Source organism: Anoplophora glabripennis, unplaced genomic scaffold (genome assembly GCF_000390285.2).
Source record: "Anoplophora glabripennis isolate ALB-LARVAE unplaced genomic scaffold, Agla_2.0 scaffold271, whole genome shotgun sequence".
Lineage (NCBI taxonomy): Eukaryota > Metazoa > Arthropoda > Insecta > Coleoptera > Cerambycidae > Anoplophora > Anoplophora glabripennis.
The window spans coordinates 221844-247407 of NW_019416359.1; the positions used below are offsets into that span (position 1 = coordinate 221844).

Here is a 25564-nt window from a genome sequence, read left to right on the forward strand (position 1 = left end):
TCAACAAATAATCAAAGTAAGCTCTTCTGCCGCCAACAATAAACTATTGTGCTGCGCCTTTACAACATTATGGCGCACTAAATGTGAAAAGAAATCTGCAATAACTGTAGCTAACATAATTAAACAAATTTTAGATAAATACTCATTTTGGTAAGCATGAAGTAATTAAGTATAACTAAATTACCTATTTTGAACACTAGATACTGGTAGTTTCAATTTTATGTGGCTCTATAGTGGCGACATCTTCAGGTTATTGTCGAAATTGTGATTAGAAATTTAAAATTTCATACAAATAGGTGTAAGGATTTGAGTAACAAATTTATTTCATTCTTGGAAACAGACTAATGTACTTTCCATGCTCGAAGCCTACCACTAGTTAATAAACATTGTTCTTATTCCTTTTCTTTTATATAGAGAAAATATCTAAAGGCTAGTCTAATAAAAGGAAGGCAAACTTATTCCTTATTTTATTATTATTATTACTTATTGAGTTGTAACTCAATTTAACATAACATGTTTATGTAAAATAGGTAATTAATTTATAATTTTGAACTTCGTTTAGTTCTCGCTTCTTGGAGCGCTTCCGCCAAAACTTTTAATACAAGGTCGACATTTTGTGGTGTAGCGTTATAACCCATTAAACCAATTCTCCAAATTTTTCCTGCGGTTGGACCTAGACCCCCACTAATTTCCAAATAATAACTGAAAATGAATGTTTAAATATAGTAAAACTGATATCGATTAACTTCATATGGAAAACAGAGAGAAAACAAAATAGATGAACAATTATTGGAAAAATAAACAAACTGCAGAAAGTACATATTATTATTTACTGACTTTTTCATGGCATAGTCGACAACTTGCTTCCAGTCCACATTTTCTGGGATGGAAATTGCTGTAACAGTTGGCAGTCTCTTGTGAGCATCTTCAACGAATGGCTGAAGACCTAATCGTTCTAAGCCGTGGTAAAGCTTTTGTGCACATAACTGGTGTCTTTTAATGACATTCTCCAGGCCCTCTTCAACTATCTGGGCCAGGCCTTCTCTCAACCCAAAAAGTAAATTAGAGCAGGTAGTATGATGATACCTAATATAAAAAAATAAGTTTAATATAAATTTCAATAACTAGGTGTATTTATTCTGTATATTCTACAAAATGATGTATTTTTTAAAGAATAAATAAATGGAGAAATACTTTATGAAACTATTACATTTTATAGATATCCGTTAGCATCATAAGAAATATTTGTATATACAAGGTGATCAATTGATATATATATTTTCGGTATTGTATTTTCAGTGACAATTACTCAAATGTACATTAAAGAAAAAAATTAGATATTGGCACTATTATTTATTTCCCTGTTTTGATGCCATTGGAAACAACTTTTAGTTATAAGACTTTTTTCTATTTAGCATTTTTTAATATTTTCAACTGTTTTTGTGACATTAAGTTGAAAATCCTGAAATTCTCGGCCTTGATATATGAAAAATAACTGAACTTGATGAACCATTTACTTAAATTTATTTTCTTCAAAATTAATGTAGGTATATAAAATATATTTCTGCAGATTTCTAGACTTCTTCGCATATTTCTATGACTCAGTTTGTAATCAAATTACTTACGGCCTAACATTGTTGAAGCAGTTCCATTGTCGCCCCAACTCTGTCATATCCCAATAGAAAACGGTAACTGGTGTCTTCCTTTCAAATATTACCTTTCTAAAGTAAAAATTTCCTATTAGGAACACGCTAGAATGTTTTTTAAAAACTTACTGTGCTCTGGGACTAAAGGAAATAGGTGCAAGACCTGGCGGGGCCCCTAAGACCTTTTGTGATCCAGTATAAACGGCGTCTACTCCCCATTTATCAGCAAAAAAGGGTACTCCTCCTAAGGAAGCTACAGTATCCACAGCAAATAAACAGTTGTAACTGAAAAAATAATTATGTAGTTATAAAAAATATCACAGTAGAGATTTTACCGATGACATATATCTCCCACGCCCTCCAACGGCTGGTAAACTCCTGCTGAACTTTCTCCTTGAACGATAAATAAAAGCTTGGGTTTCACTCGTTGAATAGCATTTTCTAAAAGAGCTAACGAGAAGTTTTCACCTGTTGGAACACTAACTGTATTGACTTCAGCACCTAAGGAAAAAATAGTTATTGCGAAATTATTTTTATAATAGGAATCTTAGAAAGAGTGTTCCGTCAGTTATTTTAAACCAAAAAGTCCAAATGCACCATTGGTTTTTAGGAAACAATGAGTTAAAATTTAGAAAAGTATCACGTTTATTCAAATATTTCTGAAGATTTTGACCTAGACTTTATATTGTCTGTAATTAAAGATAAAAGTTCGCTAAAGTGGTGTATGAATCAATCAACTAATGGTGACGATACTACTGAGATATTCCTTAAGAACTCCTGAGAATATCTATTAATTTATTCAAAAAGGAATGCTTTTTGATTTAAAATTATCAACTATTTTTTATGGTATTGGTAATTATTTTAAAACTATTAAACATAAAAAAAATTGTTCTTAATTACCAATTACCTATCACTAACAAACAAAAAAAAATATTTTTATAGCAAACATTGAAGGAGACTACTGTTCACAGCTATAAAGTGTTTCAGTTGATAAATATGTCGTTATTAAACTCTGTCAAGGATATCTAAGTGATATTTTTCATTTTGTGACATACCATTCTATATTGGAGATAGATTACATTTATTTCTTATATGTGGTTCCTTAGCCACTCTGAAAAAATATTATTTAAATATTCCCTAAAATTAGCTAAGTATATAATACTGGAAGTTTGCATAAAGAGACCATTCGTCCTGGATTTTACAGGATTGTCCCGATTTCAGGTGAGCCCTCTCGCATTTACAACGTCCCAGAAAATGCCCCAGATTCATTTATTCCTTCCCGCATGTTATGTTCATGTAACAGTAACATTATAATAATATAAACGAAAAACTGAAAATTAAATGCATTATAATTTCGAACGATGATAATAAAAATAAAGGTACAAGCGTTGGTGACACTGTACGTCTCGAATGCTATTTATGTCGAGGATTCCTCGAATATGTATTTGGTGGGTTGGCACTGGCGTCAATGTCATTGAGAAAACAATTGTTTAATTTTACATTATGAAACGGTAAAAAAGAATCTATTGGTTCGCTTGAAGAATTGTGACAAAGAATATAAATCTCTGCCAATGAAGTCAGACGCAATACCAATATGTTGTTTCAAACTCGAAAATCTCTCAGAAAACGTTGTGTAAAGTGTATCAGTGTCAACGGTGGACTCTTCGAACAATTACTTTAAATCATTATTACATATTTCATTTGTTTTATTGTTAATTGTTGTAATAACATGAAGAAACACTTAGTTTGTTTCACTTTTAATTTCTCATATTATCAAAACACAGTGTTCGTTAAATCGATTTTTCTCGAAAACGGCTCGAGATACCGAAATGAAACAAGAGAACATAATTAATGGAAAAATGATTGCTCTTTCAGGTTTTGAATAAAATTTCATTTAGACATACAAGGTAAAAAGTTATTAACTGAATGTTTGGTAAAATTGGTCATAAGTGGCGCCCTCTATGAGCAACGCTGAAAATGCAACATGCATCTTATTCTTCGCTTAAAAAAATATAGTTTCAAAAATTCCTAACCTACATATTTTCAGAATAATCGCAGAAAAACGATTTAAAATTTTAACTGTCAGCACCCTGTATTTTAGAAACTATCAACTTTCGGATAAGGCATGTTTTGCGCCAATGTCACCATTTCACGTTTAGTATCTTCAGCTTTCGATTTTCCGATTGTTACTGAATCACCCTGTATAATTAATTATATCTGAGAAATTTGTGAAAGATCTAAATAATGTATGAAAAAATTACACATTCCATTCAAAAGAAATGATGACACCACGGACACTTTAAAAATAGAACTGAACCTGTCTGATCATGCTTCAACAAATCAGTTCTTACAAAAATGTCAAATTTATCCTTTCTTACAAGTGTTTTCAAAATCAAAAAAAGGTACCGATAGTTTCATATACATATACATATTTTTTACCATATCGCCTTGCCATATCTGAAGCACGTATGCCCCAGATGCCATTAACAGCAATTAGAACCTTATCACCGGGTTCCAAGAGGTTGCTGATTACGGCTTCCATGCCAGCATGACCTGCTGCACTTACAGCTAATGTCAATTCATTGCTTGTTTGAAACACGTATCGAAGTCCTTCTTTAATCTCATCCATTACCTGAAAATTTAAAATTATTGCAAATTTAAATGGTAGGTGTACCTGTATATAAAGAGAAGTTTATAAACAGAATATAGGGAACTATTTGGAAAAATCAATTAAACTGTAAATAACATCAGAAATTGCTACATATTTTTTTTACTTTTTCGTCAGGAAAGAAATAAAAATTTCTTATCTATTAAAAATAAATTTATTCATAACAGTTGACGTGTCATTACTGGTTGCATAACAATAGTTGCTTTCTCTTGGGATTTTGAAAGACCGCAACAAATCAGAAATTCCTCCCATCAAACAAAAAAAAAACAGCAATTTTTTCAAAAAGAGGTCCCAAAGGTTCTACGATATTTCAAAGATTGGATATGAAAGTACATACAGGGTGAGTCAGTTTTTTGTAGTATAATTTTAACAGTTGATAGAGAATCATTTTTTAATAAGAAAAATTCCTATAAACGTAGGTCTTAGAACACTTTGTTTGTGAGATATAGGGTGTTGAAAACAAACTTTTTTTAATAATTTCTCTTAATATCTCTAAAAGACCAACATATATTAAATTGAAATTTGGAATTAATAATACATTAGTTTCCATTTCACCCACCAGTGAAGTGCCTGAGGTGGGTTACTGCCCCCTTTAAAAAAATAATTCGTACGCCCGTGGATTTTTATGGAACATAACATCATTTCTAAATTTTTTAATCAATTCTGAACAAAACAGCTCTCTTTCAATTTTTTATAAAATTAATTCATTTGACATGAAACTGTTCCAACGATACTGGTACCTAATACATTTGTGAATTAATAAGAAAAATATGATGTACACTGAAAATCAACAAAAACCATTGAATGAATAATAACAGTTGATAGAGAATCATTTTTTAATAAGAAAAATTCCTATAAACAAACATTTTTAATAATTTTTCTTAATATCTCTAAAAGACCAACAGATATTAAACTGAACTTTGGCATGAAAAAACAAACACAGAACATAAAAATAGAACTAATTGAAACATACGTCACACAATGTTCGCGTTCTTATGTCAACGTTATGACATTTAATTGTTTTTGATGATTTTCAGGGTAACATCATATTTTTCTTATTACAAATGTATTACCAATATCGTTGGAACAGTTTCATGCCAAACGAATTTAACCAAAAACCGTTCATTTTATAAAAAAATGAAGAAGAGCTGTTTTGTTCAGAATTGATTAAAAAATTTAGAAACTATGTTATTTTCCAGAAAAATCCACGGGCGTACGAATTATTTTCTTAAAGGGGGCAGTAACCCACGTCAGGAACGGCACTGGTGTGTGAAATGGATAACAGATATCCTTGTTTTATTCACCATAACTAATGTGTTATTAATACCAAATTTCAGTTCAATATATGTTGGTCTTTTAGAGATATTAAGAAAAATTCTTAAAAAAAGTTTGTTTTCAACACCCTATATCTCACAAACGAAGCGTTCTAAGACCTACGTTTATGGAACTTTTCTTATTAAAAAATGATTGTCAACTGTAAACTAACTCACCCTGTATATTTAAAATATAAACTTTAAACTTGACTATATGTAAAATTTGGTTAAAAACTAACCAGTCAGTGGTGTTGAATTTAGAAGGGACTGAAGTGGTTTTAACTGAAAAAGATTTACTTGATGTATGTCTACATCCCTTTTTTTTTGAAGAACATGAAAACGTTGACAGTAAAAATCCAAAAACCACGGATGATAAAGTTTGAGGCATTTTTAGCAGCGAAGCATAGATAAAAATTAGAATATACTGAAGTTTTACACAAATTCACATTTATTTGAATGGCGGGCAATAAGGCGAATAGATTTAATCTTTCTACAGTTATGTATTTTTAATTATTGAGAAATTAAAGTTAAGTAACTAACTTTTATCAACGATTCACTCAGCAGCGTAGCTATAAATCAAGTGGGCCCGGACAACAGATTTTTGGAGGAATACCTTTATTCAATATTCGCCAATTACAAAAAACACTTTTATTATTATATTAAAGTTTAAAAGGAACAAACAAAAAACAGCTTGTACTTTAACCGAATTTTTTATATGAAACAAAAACTTTGAATTTAAAACTTCGAGTCTGAATAAAAAAATGATTCTGTATTATAAATTGATGAAGTTTAAGATAATAAAGATTTAAGTAATGCTGATTAAGGCCAGATTTCTTATAAAAAAAATCGTAATGAGTTTAGTAAGTACTTACTTGCATCTAGAAGGCCATTTATAAGTATATAAAAAATTTATTCCATTAGTTTGTGCTCATGAAAATTTACAGGGACGTCCTGATTCTTAATGGGCCCTGATGTGTTAATTATAGGTATGATTTTTTTCTGGTTTATCATCTTATTTATTTCATAAATTTTTCTGATGTAACAGAAAAATGGCGCTTTACCTTCAATTTTTTTTTATATCTGACAAGCAAAACTAAACTTTTTAAAAATAAAAATGTATTTCAAATTACTTTTTTTATGACCAGGAGTAGAAATTTTCTCATAAAACAAAATACGATCAGTATGCTGCAGAGCTACATAAGGGTGCTGCAAAGATATTTTTGCACGGTTCTATGTAGGTATCAATTTTTATAAATGTATGCACAAAGCAATAGCTAGCGCACAGAGCATGTTTTTGTAACTCGACAAATAGCCACGACAAATTTAATATGCAAAAATGGACAGCTATTATTCTAATATTCAAAATACTGTATTAGAAAAAATGTTTACTTTATACAGAAAATTTATAAGTATGAATTTCTGTGGACTTGAAAAAGTGTGACCGCAGTAAAAGTATTATGCGGAAATGCTAATTTCCCACTTGCTTTCAAATAGCACTTTTTTGCACTTGTTACATTTCTATCAAACAGGATCTTTTCCCAAAATGTCAAATTTCAATTTCAAAATTTTTTGAAAAGAGATCTGGAAACGCACTGTACATATTAAATGTTGTGTTGTTAAATGTTGGTTATTTAGGTGTTTCTTAACTAGTATATACACTTACTGATTTTGTAACCATTTCTTTATATAGGACATCAACTTCAAACTCTATTTTATACAATACCTAATAACAATATTACCCCAGTTTGCCCCACCATATCTACGCCACTGGATTCGCTGCTGACGAGCACCTAACTATGTCATGTGTTCGGCCTCTATATTATAACCGTATGAATTGTGCATTGTCCTCTCAAGATTAAGAAGCACATATCTTTTATTTGAAATTGAACTACCTAAACTTATAAAAAGATGTAAAATAACTTTTTTGACACCTGAAAGAGCTTTTTTTAGCTTTTTAATTTTTGACTTAATATTAGTATTAATATAATATGCGTGTGTGTGCGAGTGTGAGTCTGACTATACTACGTATTTGTATGTGTATTGCACAAGCATGTATGAGTGTTGTGTATGTATATGTAAGTTATACTGTTTTTTACATTGTTTTAATAACACTTTATAATTTATTTATATTATTGCTTTTAATATGTGTAAGTTACTTGACTTTCTGAGGGGTAGGCTAATTATCAGTTATCTGTGTCTAGTCCTTTTGTGTATAGGTTGTATATTGTCTTATAACTATGCACAATAAATATTTTTTACCTTTACCTTTACCTTAAAGACCTCGGGTCCCTTGTAAAGACGCGACCAGTGGGTTTTTTATAACAGGCTTGTTTTGGTTCTGTCAGCGGACAGTACTAGAACAGTTCAGAATAGTTACCCAACTTAGATGTTCTTATGAATGGAATGCTCAACTATTTTGAACCGTCTTAGAACTAGTCTTTCTCGAAATTAAAACACACTTCATATATTACATGTATAAAGCATTCATAAATGTTTACAAGCCACGAGACCGCCGAGGTTACGCAACCAACATTGCACAACTGGTACTGGTAGCGAAAAATCCCTAAATCTTGGCGTCACCAATATTAATTATTCGTTTACAATGAACAATGACAAACCCTTACGTCTACGGTCGAGATAATACCATAGCTGATTGGTTGAATGGAATATCGTGAAAATTACACCAATCACAACCGGTGAAACAAAGTGTTGTGTTTTAATGTAATCCTGATCTTATTGTTTTAATAATTTTTAATTTTACCAATTGCCAACGTAAAGGAAATAAAATTCAGTTCCAAACATAATTATATAGGTAGGTACTGGTCACGTGGCTTCTAATCATTTATGAATGCTACAAAGCTACGAAAAAACTGCACTGTAACTGTAACAAGTCTGTGGCAATATCTTGAGTAGTTCTTGAATAATTAATCAAAAATTGTGTTTCATGTAGAATTCTTGAACAGTTTTAGAGAAAATCTACTCCTAGTGTAGGTATTACAAAAGAAAAATCACAAGTACATACACACATAATCACAGATTATTGTTTCAGAAAATATGTCTCAATGTAAGTAAATCTGAAATTTCGTCTAGATTTCTTTAAATGGTCGCCTCTCTTACCTGGAACACCTCACTGTGCATATGCCCCAATACATTCCTCCCGATTGCGTACAATACCCTCGGGGAACAATTTGACGGGCCTGGCCCCATCAACGTCTTGTAGGGGACATTTACAGGGTTTTTCAAAACTTCTGGAGGTTTCGTATCCATGATATCCGAACTAAAGAACAGTCACTACTGTCACCAATTATTAATGTCTATGAATATAATCATTCCAAACCAAGTTGTTATTGTTATTCGAATAGTGCTATCTAATATTGACCCTTTATACTGTAATATGTTAAACAAACACAAGCGAAATAAGATTATTTGTGAGTTCAGACTGAAATAGCCAACTAATTAAAATAAAATATTTAAGGCAAATAGAGGTGAGAAAAAAATCATTATTTTATTTATGACAAGGACGTCTGTTTTTAATCCCTTAGTATTTTTAGATTTCTTCCACTTTTATATCAAATTATCGATACGAATGAGTTAGGAAAATATAATATTTGTCTTGTAATTAGCAAATTAGATTACCCCCCAGGGTCGTAGCCAGCAAAAATCTGTAGGGAGGGCTTTTGGTTACGATAAAATTTCATTATTATAGAGTGCGGTCCATATACGCGGACAAATAAATTTTCCAAGGTTTTCCAGGGTAATTTTTAAGAATTCTAAAATATGATATTGTCCTGTGAAACAATTTTTCCCTTATTTCACCTTAACACTGGTGTACATTCCTCCAATTTTTTAAATTAGAATGATGGTTACGTGACACCTTTAAAAAAAAATAATTTTTCTATTCCTTATTCCGTAATATAATTTCTCTTAAATTCGTTCATTACCGACAAAATGAAATTTGAAGATTAATATACTGACTGTCACGATTTATACACAGACAATTAACACAAGAAAAAAATAAATGAAGTTTAAGTATTTATTGTTAAATTACTGCAGCTTCCTCAAAATTGCCAGTTCTAAGGTTGCTACAATTTTTTTAACTGGCAGTTGATATGTTTTGATTTTATTTCAAGTATTTTACTATTATTCATTTAATACTCAGTTTTTTTGGGACGCTCGATGCAATTGATTTTTTTTACAAGGGGCCTTCAAGATGTTCGTCGAACCAATTATTATGATCTAGTTGAAAATATATGACCTGCTGTAATGTTTATAGAAACGATTTCTGGGTGAATTAATTCCCGATTTTTTTATAAAATCTAGATATACAAGCTCTTACAAATTCGCTTCTCACTACAGGGATCTCGGAAACGATAAGAGGCATGAAGGTAGCTTAAATGGGGGCAAAGTTACATAATCAGAGGACCAACATTATGCCTCTAAAAAAATCAGGGCTAGCATGATTAGTTTTCGAAATATTTGGAAAAAACCGAAATTTTGGAATTCCGTTTTGGTTTAATTTAAGCCTTGTTTGAGCAGATATTGAAAAAAGAAGAATCGCATAGTCATACTTAATTCGACAAGTTGTTGCGTCAAAATTATAACATTACTACAATTTTAATTTCATTATGACAAATTAATTCTTAAAAATGCATAGGAATAATCAAAACTCCAAATACTTCAAATCCAAATTATATTTTAAAAAATTACGATACCTAAATGTTCAAAAACGTTTCCGTTTTGGCAAATGTTGAAAGTGAAGATAAGCATAATATTATACTTGTAACCGCAACTGACTGCGAAAGAGCATGACAGATGTATTTGTATGAATATCCTGAAAAAAATTAGATCGAAATTTGTTTGAATTTTGAGCACTTGAGAAACCTAGAAATAACAATAAGCACGGGATTAAAACTCTAATAATGTTTTATTGTAACGTGTGATGGTAAATAACCAGATGGATTTCACTGAGACTAACGACACTTAGAGTGTACGATAATTCAACAAACATAGAAATCTTAAAAAAATTAGATAAATTTGGAACGAATACATTGAAGATGAATTTTTAATGACAAAACGTCTGAATCTGGTTCGAACTGAGGCAGTAGATTATTGGGGGTCATGAAGGCTTGCAAAAAATGTAATAAAATTTCCAGGGTCGTGTTTAAAAATATGAAGTTGATGATGGTTCTCGGGAGACGAAACGTTACATATAAAAATTGATTATGCCATTCGATAGAGGGCAAAAAGTGGCCATGAGAAAGTGTTCTTTTTTCAATATCACCTCAAACAAGGCTGAAATTAAACAAAAACGGATTTCCAAAATTTCATTTTTTTCAGATATTTCGAAAACTAATTATGTTAGCCTTGATTTCTTAGAGGCATAATGTTGGTCCCCTGAACTTTGCCCCCATTTAAGCTACTTCATATCTCTTACCGTTTCCGAGATCCCTGTAGTGAAAAGCGAATTTGTAAGTCTGTATAGCATTAATTTAGATTTACTTAAGAATTTAGAATCTATATCTCAAATTTCATAACTTAATGCATACTTATATTTTCAGTTTTAGTTTCCGTTTAAAAATCTAGAAGAAATTGAAAATGCCTGAAGTTACAAACTTACTATTTAACTAATTACTTACTGGTTATTACAATTGGTAAATAATATAAATTGGCTGTGGCTAAAATTGGAGGAATAATAGATCCTAACTAACGTTAGGAAAATAAATTATATGCTTACTTTACCAGTTACCACAATTAGCATTGACTAATTTTTAATCATTCTAGCATTTCCAAAGTCCAAATTTTAAAACGTAATTTTCGAAAATATAAACCTTTAAATCTGTATGAAAAATAAGATTTTTGTTATTAAGCGATGCTGATTCAGATTACGTAGCCAATTTTTTATAAAAAAATCCAATTGATTTTTCCAAAAACCGCTTCTGAAAAAAAACAGCAGCAAACCATAAATTGCCAACTGGATCATCGTAACTGATTTATCAAATGTATCTAGAAAACCACTGAATACAAAAAAAAAATCATTCGAGTCGTCCCAAACAAATTTTATTGTTTGTCCACATTATTAGTGGGCCACACCGTATATATTTAAAAAAAATGCTGTTGGTTGAGCGAAGGTTTGACGCGGACTTGACTTTTCTCTCAAACTTCAGATATATCGAACGGAATTTTTTTAAACAGCCTGTACATAAGACAAATCTGAAACTCTATTGTTTCGCTATTATACAAAAATTGGAACTGATGGTGCAGATTTTTTTATACTTCTTTTACTTTAGGTACTTATTGCAGTACCTTAACAAAATAGATAGTTTGATTTTTATGTACTGTGCACTTTTTAAAATTTCTTATGTATACATATACAAGGTAGGAAAGTACCGATGGTCTATCTGAAGTTACGTGAGAGCGATAAAGTAAGCCATAGAAATCCATGCGATAGAGTAGGATGGCTATAATGAAGGCCTCTCATAGTCACCACCCGTTTCGCCCCTGCACATATAAGATCCACTTCTTATTTGTGGAAGGGTGAAATGGGCGTTGACTATTAGACGCCTTCATTATAGCCATCCTTGTCTATCACATGGATTTCTATGGCTTACTTTATCGCTCTCACGTAACTCTATCGCATGGATTTCTATGGCTTACTTTATCGCTCTCACGTAACTTCTGATAGACCATCGGTACTTTCCTACACTGTATGTATTATACAGGGTGAGTCATTAATAATGGTACACAGCTTACTGGCAGATTGCCAAACATACCTTTATCAATTGTTGCTCCTTTTCGTTTTACAGGGTGTTAAAGTTAAAAATATATTTTTGATTTTTTGCTATATTTCAAGTATGTATGGACCGATTATTTTTAAAATTTGTAGTTTTACATTTATTGAGATGGCAAATACGAATATGCAAATAGTATTGGTATATCATCTATGGGGCGCTAGTTATCCTATCAATATAAAAGTATGTGCAAGTTTTTATATTTTACAATTTTGAATATTTTAACTAGATATATTATTGAACTACGTTCAACTGTAAATAAAAAAGGTATACTTCTTACAAATCGATAAACACAACCGTTCTCGAGATACCGACGTTTTAAGTTTTTGAGATTCTTCGAGAATTAATTTAGAAAATTAGCAGGTCTTAAGATAACCAAGCCTGAATTAGGAATTAAGACAATTATTACAGCAACTGAAATTTTTTTTATACAAAATATCTTAAGAAATTATTAATCACAAAAGATTCTCGAAGCAACCACCAGCGACTTCAATGCACTTATTTAAATTTTGTCTGATGTTAAAAAATAAAATTCTATGTTGTTCGACAATATGAACTGATTCTAGAATATTTGTCCACAGTTTTTCTTGACTATTAATAATGTATTTGTAAACTAGAGAATTAGATAGCTCCAAAAGAAAAATCCAGCGGTCTTAAATCAGGCCTACGTGCTGGCTAAAGTACATCGCTACTGCGTCCAATCCAACGGTGCAGGAAATTTCTATTAAGATATCCTCTTGCTTCTCGGGTATAAGTGCTGTTAATTTATCATGTTAATACCTACTACTTTGGAAAAAAAAAATTTTTAAATTTAATTCCCGTCGAATCTCAAAAACTTAAAATGTCTGTATCTCGAAAACGGTAGAGTTATCGATTTGTAACAAGTATACCTTTTTATTTACAAGTTAGACATATTTTTACATTGATAGGGGAGTATAACTAGCGCCCCCTAGACGTGACTCCAACGCTGTTGGCATATTCGTATTTGCCACTTCAAAAAACGTAAATCTATAAATATTCAAAACAATCGGTTCATACATACTTAAAATATTGTCACCGAACCAGAGATTTTGTATTAAAATTAATATAAAATAAGCACAAATCACTCTGTGAAGGGGACCCTACAAAATCATCGCAGACAGTGAAAAACGGCGACATCGCTGTCATCAGTCGTCAATTAAGTTAAGATAGTGACAGACTACTGACTCTTCAGGCCACGGTAAAACCATAACTCAGACTATTATTTCAGTATCAAACCGTCTTCGAAAGTTTTGTAATTTTTTTGTACAAAAAACAGCAATACGAAGTTCTACGCCTTCCCAGGAGTCTCACTAGCCGCGGCTTCGTAAAAATCGCGCAACAAGAATCCAGTAGGAAACGGAGGCGTAGACAATATATTAAAATCGAAAATATTTTTTCAACTTAAACACCCTGTAGAACGAAAAGGAACAACAATTGATTAAGGCCTGTTTGTCTCAATCGCTATATTTTGACATTAACAATCTGCCATTAAGCTGTGTACGATTATTATTAATGACTGACCCTGTATATTTACATGATTTATTTAATTTTGCACAGAAATATTAATTATTATCTTGCACAGAAATATTATTAATATATCTTTCACAGAAATATTAATATATCTTTTGGGAATATCTTTTGGAAATTTCAGTCTATATGTCGAAGACTCCACCTCTTCCAGTGCATCCTTTGACATTCAAAATTCTTTTCGGTTGTTATCAGTTGAGCGAAATAAAAAAAAACGTATTGTCATTCAAATCAAAACAAGAACGTGGTTCAGGATTTTTCTTATAAAGCAATAATACTTTCGAAATATATTTGACACATACGGAAAAATAAATTTACCACTCCGACTCTGCATATATTTATAATTAGCTATAATCGATGATAACGGTTTTATGATGTCTGCAACATAGTGCACTCATTTCCTGAGTTCAATTTCAAGTGACTACGAAAATGTCCGTGATTTTGGATGTGCCGAATCCTCACAAGAGCGGTTCAATTTTCCGACTTCCGCCCTTTCGGTTTTTCGGTGCAGGACCCACAAATTGTTCACCAAGTGTACTATACACTCAAACATTTCAACCAATGACTGCCTTCAGCAGAAATTACTTTGAGGTAAGTTGTAAAAGAAGAAACTGAAATTAAATTATTATTGGCCCTAAAGCTGCACCTTGTAGTAGTAAGTTTCCTCCACTTTCTTCTGCTTTCACTGTCAGAATATAACGTAACATTCCAGCTGAACGAGGATATTAAAAAGATGGTAAAGTACGTGTTTCAAACAAACAACCCAATGACCTTCCTAGGCCAATTTTCTGGAAATGGAGGCAACGAAGCCATGATAACGAACCTCGCCGATCCTGGGGATACCGTTATTGTGGCTAGTTTAGGAATTTGGGGAACCAAAGTTGCCGATATGGGACGACGATACGGTAAGATTTCCGTCTCCAGGCAAAGTTAGTGCTCCCACTGGCTTTTTCACTTAATTCCTACCATGCCATCAAATCCGAAAATTATATTATTTTTCATTAGTTTTTATTGGCTCGTATATATCCCTCCTCTAATTAATTTTCTACAGAAGCCCATCGAAATGAACGAATACACATTTCAACCATTTTTATGTCTATATAGATCTCAACGTTATTGAACTGACTCTACCAGCTGGTGAGGTGTACACCTTTGAAGAACTTGAAGAACAAATTGTTAAACACAAAGCAGTCGCTTTATTTGTGACACAAGGAGAATCGTCCGGAGGGGTTTTGCAACCTTTAGAAGGGCTTGCAGATATTTGCCATAAGTAAGTCAAATATTTGCCAATTATTAAATGTTATATAAATGAGAAAATACTTCGAATATTTTGTAGTTATCAATAACGCCAAATCATCTTAATCTATACTAGAAATGATGTATATTATCCATTAAATATTTCATAACAGACTAATTAATACTATATCAATAAGAAAAACACTGAATTTTGTGTAAAAATGCAAAATATTTATCTTTAAATTATGAAATAGCATCATAATTTTTTATTACCACAATGCATAAACCACAATTTACATTTATTGATCATATTTAATATAGATGCTCTCGTTTAATGTTATGTAAAGTACTTTGCTTCATATTAAAATTTTCCGTTCGAACTTCGAACAAAAAGTTCTTTTGACGTGGGGAAAATAATGAATTTTGGTTTGGACATAGTATTAACGAAACTGTTTTTGATGCTCTACAAGGAACTGATGTAAACTATACCATTGCCATCTTCTGTTTTTCCTTTTTTTTCTTTCCAAAACGGAAATATATTTTTAAACTGCTCCCTATCTATCTAGAAACTTTTTTTTTATGGTGTACAATGTCCACAACTTTCTTAGTTTTTCAGTAAAAAATCATTTTTATATGCGAAGCATTTTTTGAATAGTGAAGTTTGTGTCGATACTTATTGCTATTACCAAAGTGTTGTATGTTAATTAAGTTCCTTTTTTAGATAATCCGATTGCAAACAGTAATTATTACTGCAGGTACTTTGGATAGCTAGTGTTCCTGAGAAAAGTTCGCCACTGATTTTCTTTATTTCTTATTTTCAACTGAAGGAACAAGGGCCTGTTTTTTTAAAATACTTTTCGACTTTTCACTTTTCAAACTATTTACTGTTTTATGATTTTTATANTGATTTTCTTTATTTCTTATTTTCAACTGAAGGAACAAGGGCCTGTTTTTTTTTTAAATACATTTCGACTTTTCACTTTTCGAACTATTTACTGTTTTATGATTTTTATAGTTTGAAAAGTGAAAGTACGAAGTGAAATGCGACGAGTGCAAAGTTTTTCTGTTTTCTTAAGTAGTCTCCACTGTCACCTTTTCAGTTTCAATTTCAGTATCGAAATGTGAAAAGTGAATAGTAATATTGTTTCTTAATTGAATCTATAATACTTTTTAAATCGTATTTTTCAAAATGGAATTTGAAATAGTAAAAGTGATATTTTAAGGAATTTTCTAATCAGCTTAAGTCATAAACTTCAAATGCATGTTATGTTGGTTGTCTGGAAATAAAATTGCTTCTTACCTAAATCAGCACTAACTGACTGGTCTTATTTCTTAAAAAAAATCATTTAAATTGATTTGTTGCAAATAGACAATATTTTTCACAAAATATTGTGCAGAGTTGAAAAGTAAACAAGATAATGACGTAAGGTACTATTTAAAAAAAAATAGAAACTCAAGAAATTGGAAAATTTTTCCAACTTTTGACTTTGCACTTTTCTACTTTGAAGTTTTCAAAATTAATGTTCAAAAAGCAGTTTATGTGTGCATTGAGTGTGCAGAGTGAAAATTGATAAGTTAATGCTTAATAAAACATATCATTAATGTAAAATACATTTTTTATAAAACAGAATTACTCGTCACTTTTCAAATAAAAATTCACTTGAGAACGGCTGGACCGATCTGCCTATTTTTTTTAATTGTTTGTGATAGTCCGAATAAAGATTTTAGGGAAAGAAAAATTGGAAAAGTAACCCGGACAATCGGAAAATTCGGAAAAAACCGAAAGTGCTTTTTTCTATGGGATATTTGTACGAACTCAAGACCATAACTTACTATTCGAACGATGGATATGCGTAATTCTTTTTTTGTTTTGTTCATTATGGTCCTGAAAAAGTTTTTAGGAAAAAAAATTCAGCACAATTACAGACGAAAGTTGGAAAATTCGGAAAAAATGCAAAAATCATAATTTTTAGGATAGGAATCACATATTTGGTTTATTCCTTTTTGTTTCGTTCGTTATGCTTCCGGGTTGGAAAAAATCTGGAAGGTCTGGAGAAAAATCTGGAAGAACGTATTCCAGCCTAACACAAAATTTTCCATTGGCATACTTCTGAATATACTCCTCAAATTGAATATACGTAGCCACAGTCACTAACACATATACTATGATCACTCAGAAATACGTTTTTTTCTCATTTTTACTTTGTTTACACATTTCCAATAGCTTTTCACAAATTCACAAAACGATCACAAACAAATTTGTTGAAATTTAGACAGGTCAACTTCTATCGGGTCAGTTAGTGTAGCATAAAAAGTAACGAGTGAAAAGTTGAAAATAACTTTAAAAAAACAGGGACCTGGTATAATTTTCCAGCGTTATAGGTACCACGCCGCAGGTTATACAACAACAGTCCGTGTGGACTTTTGTATCATTTAAAAACATTAACAATTGGTTTTCTTAGGAATTTATTGGAAAACGGACCTGTGGAATATATTTTGCTCAACTATGTACATTTAAACAAACTTATTTTTTTGTTTCTTTATATATTTTGAAAAAATGTGAAAAAACTATGTCTTAAACTATAAGCTGATTAATAAATGCTAGTAGTAATCTGATTTGTCGAAAGAAAATTTAAAAATAATTGTAAATAAAATAAAATACTAATTTTGACCAAATTTTCTGAATGATTTTATTTTTGTTTTTAGATTTAATGTATTTTTCAGCATTAAACGTTTAAATTATATATTTTATGAAACATAGCTTATTTTTGTAATAATCAACTGCTAATTGTTATTATTGATTGACATTGATTTACACATGAAAGTAATAGTAATGACTAGAGACGTCAATCATAATAACCCAAAACAAATTATTTAAATATTTTTTGTATTTCCCATTTCTTACTCAAAAACTGTATTAAATACCTAAATTTGTAAGACATAAGAAGATTTCTAAATGGAACAGTTTATAATTTTTTTTTCGATAATTAAAACATTTCTAAAATTGAAACGTACATTCTAATGGTATAGTTTATATAAAATCCTATACCTTTTGCTATTGTGGCATTTCATTAGCATATTGTCTGTGTTAAAATATATTTCTAACTGCAGGTGTTTTTGGAAAAAGTTTGTTAAACATGGTAATCACCTCATAAAATTATTTTGTTATAACTCTGTCACACCATAGCTCTATTTGACTTTACCATATTGAAATAACAACAACGTTTAAAGGTACAACTGCCTTCTATCTGTCGACGCAGTCGTTACCGTAGGAGTAGTTCCATTGTTGGTGGACAGGTGGAAGTTAGACGCTGTCAATGGAGGCACCCAGAAAGGTCTTGGAGCACCCCCTGGAATGGTGTTGCTATCGTTTAGTCCAAGGGCACAGTAAGTAATAAAATTACCTAGGGGAAAATGCATTGGCTGAAAAGTGCACCCCTATATTCTTTTTTTGAAATAAATTCTGTAATTCCTCCTTAAATCCTATTCCAAGTCTCAGTACATCCTAGTAACTCCGAGCCAAGAAACAATTTATCCAATATCATAAAATTTTATGAATTATTGTTTTATAACACACATTTAAAAAGCAGAAAATTGTTTCTTGGGTAATAAATCCTAGCTATGAATTCTATGAGTTAATCCTTAAATGCTTATAGATTTATACAGTGTGTTCCACAATTACACAGCCAAACTTTAGCCGTTTTTAGACTTTATTATTATTATTTATCATATTTTTTTTATTTTTGAAAATAGGTGAAATTTAACAAGCTAATGGGAGGGAGACTCGGTTTTGGTTATTTATATTTTCATGAACTCTATTCTATTTTACTCGAAAACGGTATATACCACAGAAGTCCAAGAGAAGTCTTTTGCAAAAAAAATTGTACGCTTCTCGATAAAATTTGAAGAAAACTGCTTACAAAGAATTAACATATTTACGCTTATTACCTTCATACACCAGAATCAGCATTAATGATTAACGTTTCGAAAAATCAACCTTTTTTTCGTGATCAAAATTTGCATTGTCATTTTTTTATTAGACTTGTTAGTTTAAATTTGGTTGTGATTGTCTGCATCCTAGAGATGTCATACGATGTAATATATGCTAGTAAAGTATCTTTGGCGTACAGTCTTTACGACATCTTGTGCTTATTTTTAAAATCTTGAGTAGGTCGAAGCCTTAATGTCATATGCTATAAATGGATTTTAATAAGGATTCACTTATAAATGATTAATTAGGATATACAGTGTTGAAATCAGTTCACTTCGAGGGGCCTCCTCCTATCCTGGCTGAGACCCGCCAGCTGAGACCCGCCGCCGCCGGCTAAAGCCTGTTATCCTGGCGATCACCCTTCTCTGTAGCATCTAAACGGGCCCCTGTCAACTGTGGTCGAGATTACAGAAGCAATATGTAAGTGGTGCCATCTTCAAGGCGCCATTCAAATTACTCGAAATGAATATACATTTAAACTCACTCAGTAATGAGGACATTCACTCTGATTGAGGTACAAGTGCACCAAATACGAGTTTACGTGAAGAATTTATTTCAGTATCTACCTATATTTGAGTGAAAGTAAAGTTTTACTTTAAATATAATCACAAATTAGTAAAATGATCAAAATGCCCAATATTGAGTGAAAATGTTCTCAATAATTTCACTCAATGGATTTGTTGCTTTCACTCACACCGAATTTTTTATTGTCTATAGCGGGTGAAAATCCAGATTTACAATTTTACCGTTTTTTTGGGCATTCTTATGAACTAGAGGAAAAGAAAACAAAACACTTATTTTATTTTATATTCTGAGTTAACCTGAAATTGAAATAATTTATTTTGAATAAAAAAAACTAGAAAGTTAAACTTTTTTTAGCTTATCTAATATTTTTTAAATGTTTTTTAACATGTAACATTTTGTATATAATTAATAAAGATGATTTGAGATGTCAAAAAAACCTTAATTACCTTTGACGACGCACTGCTACAATCCATTTTCTTTTTCTCTCTAATTCATAAGAATGTCCAAGAAAACGGTGAAATTGTAATTCTGGATTTTCACCTTCTATACAGGGAGTAACTTTGAGTGAGGGTCATATTTACACAGAGACCACTTTTAACCTTTAGAAACACAGCGATAGTTTATTTGTTTAAATTCCGTTGTGAAAACTTAATTTTCTTTTATTTTTTTTTTAATAATTTCCCTACCACGCCTCTGGACAAACTAGTGTGATCTCAAGCAACGGCGCGTGTTAGTCACAGCGCATGCACAATTGAGAACTGGGCTATGCATTGTTCTTAAATCTTATAATTTAAAGGAAAAGTTATTAAAAAGCAAATTCCCCTTTGTAATTTGAAATTACATATTTTTTTGCATGAACCTGTGGAAATTTAAAATGCAGTGGCATTTTTATGCGATTTTTTTATAAATAAATAAAAACAAATTTAAAGATACTTTACTAGCGTATACGTAGGGCGCAGCCAAGTATGTATAAGGGCTAGCAGCTAACAGGTCAACAGGTGATAATATAATGGCAGAACATGGCTTCTGTGAGTTTTCTTGCACTACGATTTGCACATTAACTAATTATGATGTACCTATACTTTCTAAGAATGAATTTAAATAATTATGCTAAATAAGCGCATTTAACATTTGTGTTTTTGTAACAATCTAATTCAGAAAAATACTTACATAAATACTTCTTTTCAGTGAACGCATGTTAAAAAAGAAACATCGCACCCCTTATATATTTGACATGTTAATACATGCCGAAGTGTGGAAATGCTTTGAAACTTCATTACCAAGGTAAGTATTGATATCTTGGAATGGGAATATTTGGCTCAGCCATGGCAATGCTATGACGTCACCGCATGGGATGGTCAGCCGGCTTGGAGCTACTTCCAGATGAGTTTCTGCATCTACGGAATGTTTTAGCTTTTGTGCACATTAAATTTAAAAAATGGAAGCAAATTTCATAAAAGCAGATTCTTCTAATTTGCCAGAAGTAGGTTTGTTAATGGTTATGGATTTTTTTTATAAAAACCACTACTTTATTAATGCAAATATTACATTTCAATAACGTGTAAAGCTTCTTTAAAGTACGTTTGTAGCACAAGTTTTGATGATTTTGTACAATAAGAATATTATAATAGGAATAAGGATTTTGCATTTAATTGGACGAAACCGTTTCTGTCACCGGTTTTAAAGATTTACCTAATCATATACAAGATTCTTATTACATACTATTTTTATCCCATGGAAACTACATAAAAACTACTTATCTTACAAATATTTTAATAACATAATAATTATTATGTATTTTTATATAAATACTTAGTATCTACAGGGTCGGAAAGTCCCCATAGTTCATCGACCGTTACGTGAGAGCGATAAAGAAAGCCATAGAAATCCGTGCGATAGAGAAAGATGACCATAATGAAGGCGTCTAATAGTCACCGCCCATTTCGCCCTTCCAGAAATAAGAAGTGGATCTTATTTCTGGAAGGGCGAAATGGGCGTTGACTATTACACACTTTCATTATAGCCACCTTTCTCTATCGCACGGATTTCTATGACTTTCTTTATCGCTCTCACGTAACGGCCGATGAACAATGGGACTTTCCGACCCTGCATAGGTATTTGTATAATACATAATCACAAAAAAATCAACAATGGAAAACACAAATGTATAGTGTTCCTAGAGGATACAAACGTATTTATTACATACCTAAATTACGCAAGGTAGTTTTGTTGCTTTCCAAATAAGTCATTTTCAATTAAAAGGTATTAAAAAAAACAAATCAAAGTAGAGACTAATAGACTAATAGATTTTAGATCTGCACGACAGAATTACGGGGACATTATTATTTTCTTAGGCGTCTTCAGACTAATGCTTTCACACTGGAAAACAATACAATATTTGTAATTGCTTTCTGTTCTATGTCTTCCATATTGCTAAAAAAAATTGGTATCTTAACGTACTCAATCGAAACTTAACAGGCAACTAAAACCCGACTACCCGACTGACTGACAATACACGCAAGTATGCGGCATCGGTTTCCCATGCGGTGACGTCACACCCACCAGTTCAGCGGATAAAATTGCAATATCTTTCCGTTAAGCAAATAAAAAAATTACTGAATGAGCCGCATTAAAATACTGGAGATCCTCTTTTACACAATTGATACAGCAGTCAATTATGGGCAATTATTTTTTTTACACACCCAACAAAATTCTATCTCATTTTATTTTTCCTTATTCTTATTTTTTTGTTTAAAACATGAATTTTATGATTTCGTTTACCTTGAATATAAATCCTCGTATTCTTTTTCAGTTACATTTACACATATAACACTTCGTTTCTTGCGACTATCAGACAGGCTTTAGTGGAAGTCTGCGAGGAGGGTCTTGAAAATGTTTGGCGACGCCATCAAGAATGTTCCGATTTGTTCACAAAAAAAATTGAAAAACTGGGAATGCGACATTTCATAGAAAAACCAGAAAATCGGTTTTGCGGAGTCAACTGCGTTACCGTTCCCAAGGAAGTAGACTGGCAAGAGCTCTGCGATTACCTTTTGACCAAGTAAGTCTCTTTGTTCCATAACCAAATCAATTTTAAATTTTTATTCTTGCTATCAAAAGAAATAGAGAAGTTTATCGGGGCCTTTACATTTATATTATTTTTTCTTTTACATTTTTCAGACATGAAATAGAATTGGGTATGGGCATAGGACCTACATTAGAGAAAGCTCTTAGAATAGGTTTCCTGGCACAAAACGCAAAACCTGATCTAGTGGAATTTGTTGTCAGTGCCTTGGAAGATGGAATTAATTACTGCAGATCGAGAAAGGGCGCGTTTAATAGCAGTAATAGTCGATACGAATTTTATTTAACGAAGAATAAATATGAAAAGTAAAGTAAAATATGTCAGTAGTAATTAATGAAAATAAATAAATAACAATAAATTTACGAATATTCATGATTCAGACTCTTAATTGTTTTTATTTATTTATAACCTTTATTTACATTAGTCCACAGAGTAGTTGCTTCCCGCAGTTACATCAGTTGGGAATCTTGTCTGCGAGGTTAGATATTTTTTGGATATCTAGATTTCTGGTCTTATTTAATGAAATATTTATACTTATTCAAAGTTGGTGGAGCCGGGAGCTGAGCGAGCGGAAGAAGGCCAGGATATCGTCCAACAAGGCAAAAACGATTAGGCAGAACTTTTCAAAAAATTGATCAGGAGAAAACAAAGGGATGCATTGAGAGCCTACTGCGAGGAGATTGAGGACTACTTGCTGGCTGCCAGGCTATGTAAGATCCCTGCAAATGAGAAAGATCATGATTTGGATGTATCAATTAGAGATACAAAAGCGATATATAAGGGATAGTGTGCTAATGGATAGACAGCCACATCCTAAACCAACACACATACACTCCTGGGCGATCTGTCGATACTGCCCTTCACCAGGTGGTATAATATAATCGAGAAATCCATAGTATAATATCGACCCCACTACACTGATTAGTGGAAAATTCGAAGAGATCCTTTGCCAAAGAATGAAACAGCCTTAAAAACTATTGAAAATGGTGTGAGGACCATGCTCCGTCTGTCAACACCAAGAAGATGGAAATCGTTCTTTTCACAAGGAAGAGAAAACTGGGGCCAATAGAGGCACCAACTCTCCTCAATACTGCGTTAAGCTTTGCATCGGGCGTGAAATACCTAGGAGTCACTCTCGATGCAAAGTTAACATGGAATCTTCATTTTGAAAGGAGACTAAAAAGGGCGTCATATCCTATGAGCAGCGCCGCAGGACCGTTAGTAAAATCTGGGGAATGGATGGCACTGTCATTGTCAAACCAATCTATGGAGCTGTCGTCTGGTGGCCGAAAGTCTTGCAGACCACAGCTAAACAAAAGCTCAGCCAGGTACAAAGCATTGCCTGTCTGAGCATAACTGTAGCTATGCGAACAACACTCACCATAGCAATGGAGGTAATGCTGTGTCGGTCGCCTCTAGATAACTATCTAAGGGAAGTGGCCTTGACAACCATGCTTCGCCTCAAGAACGTTGGTTTCAAACCGGATGTAGGATGTGAGTTAGGAGTCACCTATGGAATGCGATCGTCCAGGAAGATGCCCCTTCTGTAGGTAGACACTGACAGTATTTCTCCCCAGTTTGCGTTTGTCAGGCCCTATCCGCGATAATTTTTAAGATGCAAGCGCACCAAGCGGCGAAAGCAGTAAGCTCCGAAACAAGGTAATTTTGACATTGCCGTTCGCGTTTACACATTCATTTGAACAACATTTGTCTTATTTNTTTCTGTTCTATGTCTTCCATATTGCTAAAAAAAATTGGTATCTTAACGTACTCAATCGAAACTTAACAGGCAACTAAAACCCGACTACCCGACTGACTGACAATACACGCAAGTATGCGGCATCGGTTTCCCATGCGGTGACGTCACACCCACCAGTTCAGCGGATAAAATTGCAATATCTTTCCGTTAAGCAAATAAAAAAATTACTGAATGAGCCAAATTAAGATACTGGAGATCCTCTTTTACACAATTGATACAGCAGTCAATTATGGGCAATTATTTTTTTTACACACCCAACAAAATTCTATCTCATTTTATTTTTCCTTATTCTTATTTTTTTGTTTAAAACATGAATTTTATGATTTCGTTTACCTTGAATATAAATCCTCGTATTCTTTTTCAGTTACATTTACACATATAACACTTCGTTTCTTGCGACTATCAGACAGGCTTTAGTGGAAGTCTGCGAGGAGGGTCTTGAAAATGTTTGGCGACGCCATCAAGAATGTTCCGATTTGTTCACAAAAAAAATTGAAAAACTGGGAATGCGACATTTCATAGAAAAACCAGAAAATCGGTTTTGCGGAGTCAACTGCGTTACCGTTCCCAAGGAAGTAGACTGGCAAGAGCTCTGCGATTACCTTTTGACCAAGTAAGTCTCTTTGTTCCATAACCAAATCAATTTTAAATTTTTATTCTTGCTATCAAAAGAAATAGAGAAGTTTATCGGGGCCTTTACATTTATATTATTTTTTCTTTTACATTTTTCAGACATGAAATAGAATTGGGTATGGGCATAGGACCTACATTAGAGAAAGCTCTTAGAATAGGTTTCCTGGCACAAAACGCAAAACCTGATCTAGTGGAATTTGTTGTCAGTGCCTTGGAAGATGGAATTAATTACTGCAGATCGAGAAAGGGCGCGTTTAATAGCAGTAATAGTCGATACGAATTTTATTTAACGAAGAATAAATATGAAAAGTAAAGTAAAATATGTCAGTAGTAATTAATGAAAATAAATAAATAACAATAAATTTACGAATA

At 32.1% G+C, this 25564-nt stretch overlaps 3 protein-coding genes across 3 annotated transcripts; 2 read left to right on the forward strand and 1 right to left on the reverse strand.

The window, feature by feature from the left end:
• Nucleotides 1–434: 434 nt before the first annotated feature.
• LOC108908100 (serine--pyruvate aminotransferase, mitochondrial) lies at nucleotides 435–8918 on the reverse strand. Its single transcript, XM_018712022.1, has 7 exons — nucleotides 8745–8918; nucleotides 4086–4278; nucleotides 1982–2147; nucleotides 1776–1931; nucleotides 1626–1721; nucleotides 838–1086; nucleotides 435–702 (listed from the first exon to the last, which is right to left on the reverse strand). The coding sequence occupies exons 1-7, from the start codon at nucleotides 8892–8894 to the stop codon at nucleotides 540–542; spliced, it is 1173 nt and encodes a 390-aa protein (XP_018567538.1). The 5' UTR covers nucleotides 8895–8918; the 3' UTR covers nucleotides 435–539.
• Nucleotides 8919–14358: 5440 nt separating this feature from the next.
• On the forward strand, nucleotides 14359–23145 carry LOC108908097 (serine--pyruvate aminotransferase-like). The gene is made up of 7 exons (XM_018712018.1): nucleotides 14359–14554; nucleotides 14676–14868; nucleotides 15068–15233; nucleotides 18431–18586; nucleotides 20904–20999; nucleotides 22528–22776; nucleotides 22896–23145. Exons 1-7 carry the CDS (start codon nucleotides 14393–14395, stop codon nucleotides 23107–23109), a joined length of 1236 nt encoding a protein of 411 aa, XP_018567534.1. The 5' UTR covers nucleotides 14359–14392; the 3' UTR covers nucleotides 23110–23145.
• Nucleotides 23146–24927: 1782 nt separating this feature from the next.
• On the forward strand, nucleotides 24928–25541 carry LOC108908098 (serine--pyruvate aminotransferase, mitochondrial-like). The gene is made up of 2 exons (XM_018712019.1): nucleotides 24928–25172; nucleotides 25292–25541. Exons 1-2 carry the CDS (start codon nucleotides 25066–25068, stop codon nucleotides 25503–25505), a joined length of 321 nt encoding a protein of 106 aa, XP_018567535.1. The 5' UTR covers nucleotides 24928–25065; the 3' UTR covers nucleotides 25506–25541.
• The last annotated feature ends 23 nt before the right edge of the window (nucleotides 25542–25564 follow it).

Excerpts from the sequence above, each read along its gene's own strand:
- LOC108908097 (XM_018712018.1), top strand. The coding sequence starts at position 14,393 with ATGTCCGTGATTTTGGATGTGCCGAATCCTCACAAGAGCGGTTCAATT. Across the intron at positions 14,555-14,675 it reads TCAGCAGAAATTACTTTGAG|CTGAACGAGGATATTAAAAA; the intron begins GTAAGTTGTAAA and ends GTAACATTCCAG. Across the intron at positions 14,869-15,067 it reads CGATATGGGACGACGATACG|ATCTCAACGTTATTGAACTG; the intron begins GTAAGATTTCCG and ends ATGTCTATATAG.
- LOC108908098 (XM_018712019.1), top strand. The coding sequence starts at position 25,066 with ATGCGACATTTCATAGAAAAACCAGAAAATCGGTTTTGCGGAGTCAAC. Across the intron at positions 25,173-25,291 it reads TGCGATTACCTTTTGACCAA|ACATGAAATAGAATTGGGTA; the intron begins GTAAGTCTCTTT and ends TACATTTTTCAG.
- LOC108908100 (XM_018712022.1), bottom strand. The coding sequence starts at position 8,894 with ATGGATACGAAACCTCCAGAAGTTTTGAAAAACCCTGTAAATGTCCCC. Across the intron at positions 4,279-8,744 it reads TGCACAGTGAGGTGTTCCAG|GTAATGGATGAGATTAAAGA; the intron begins GTAAGAGAGGCG and ends TTAAATTTTCAG. Across the intron at positions 1,087-1,625 it reads TGCTTCAACAATGTTAGGCC|GTATCATCATACTACCTGCT; the intron begins GTAAGTAATTTG and ends TTTTTATATTAG.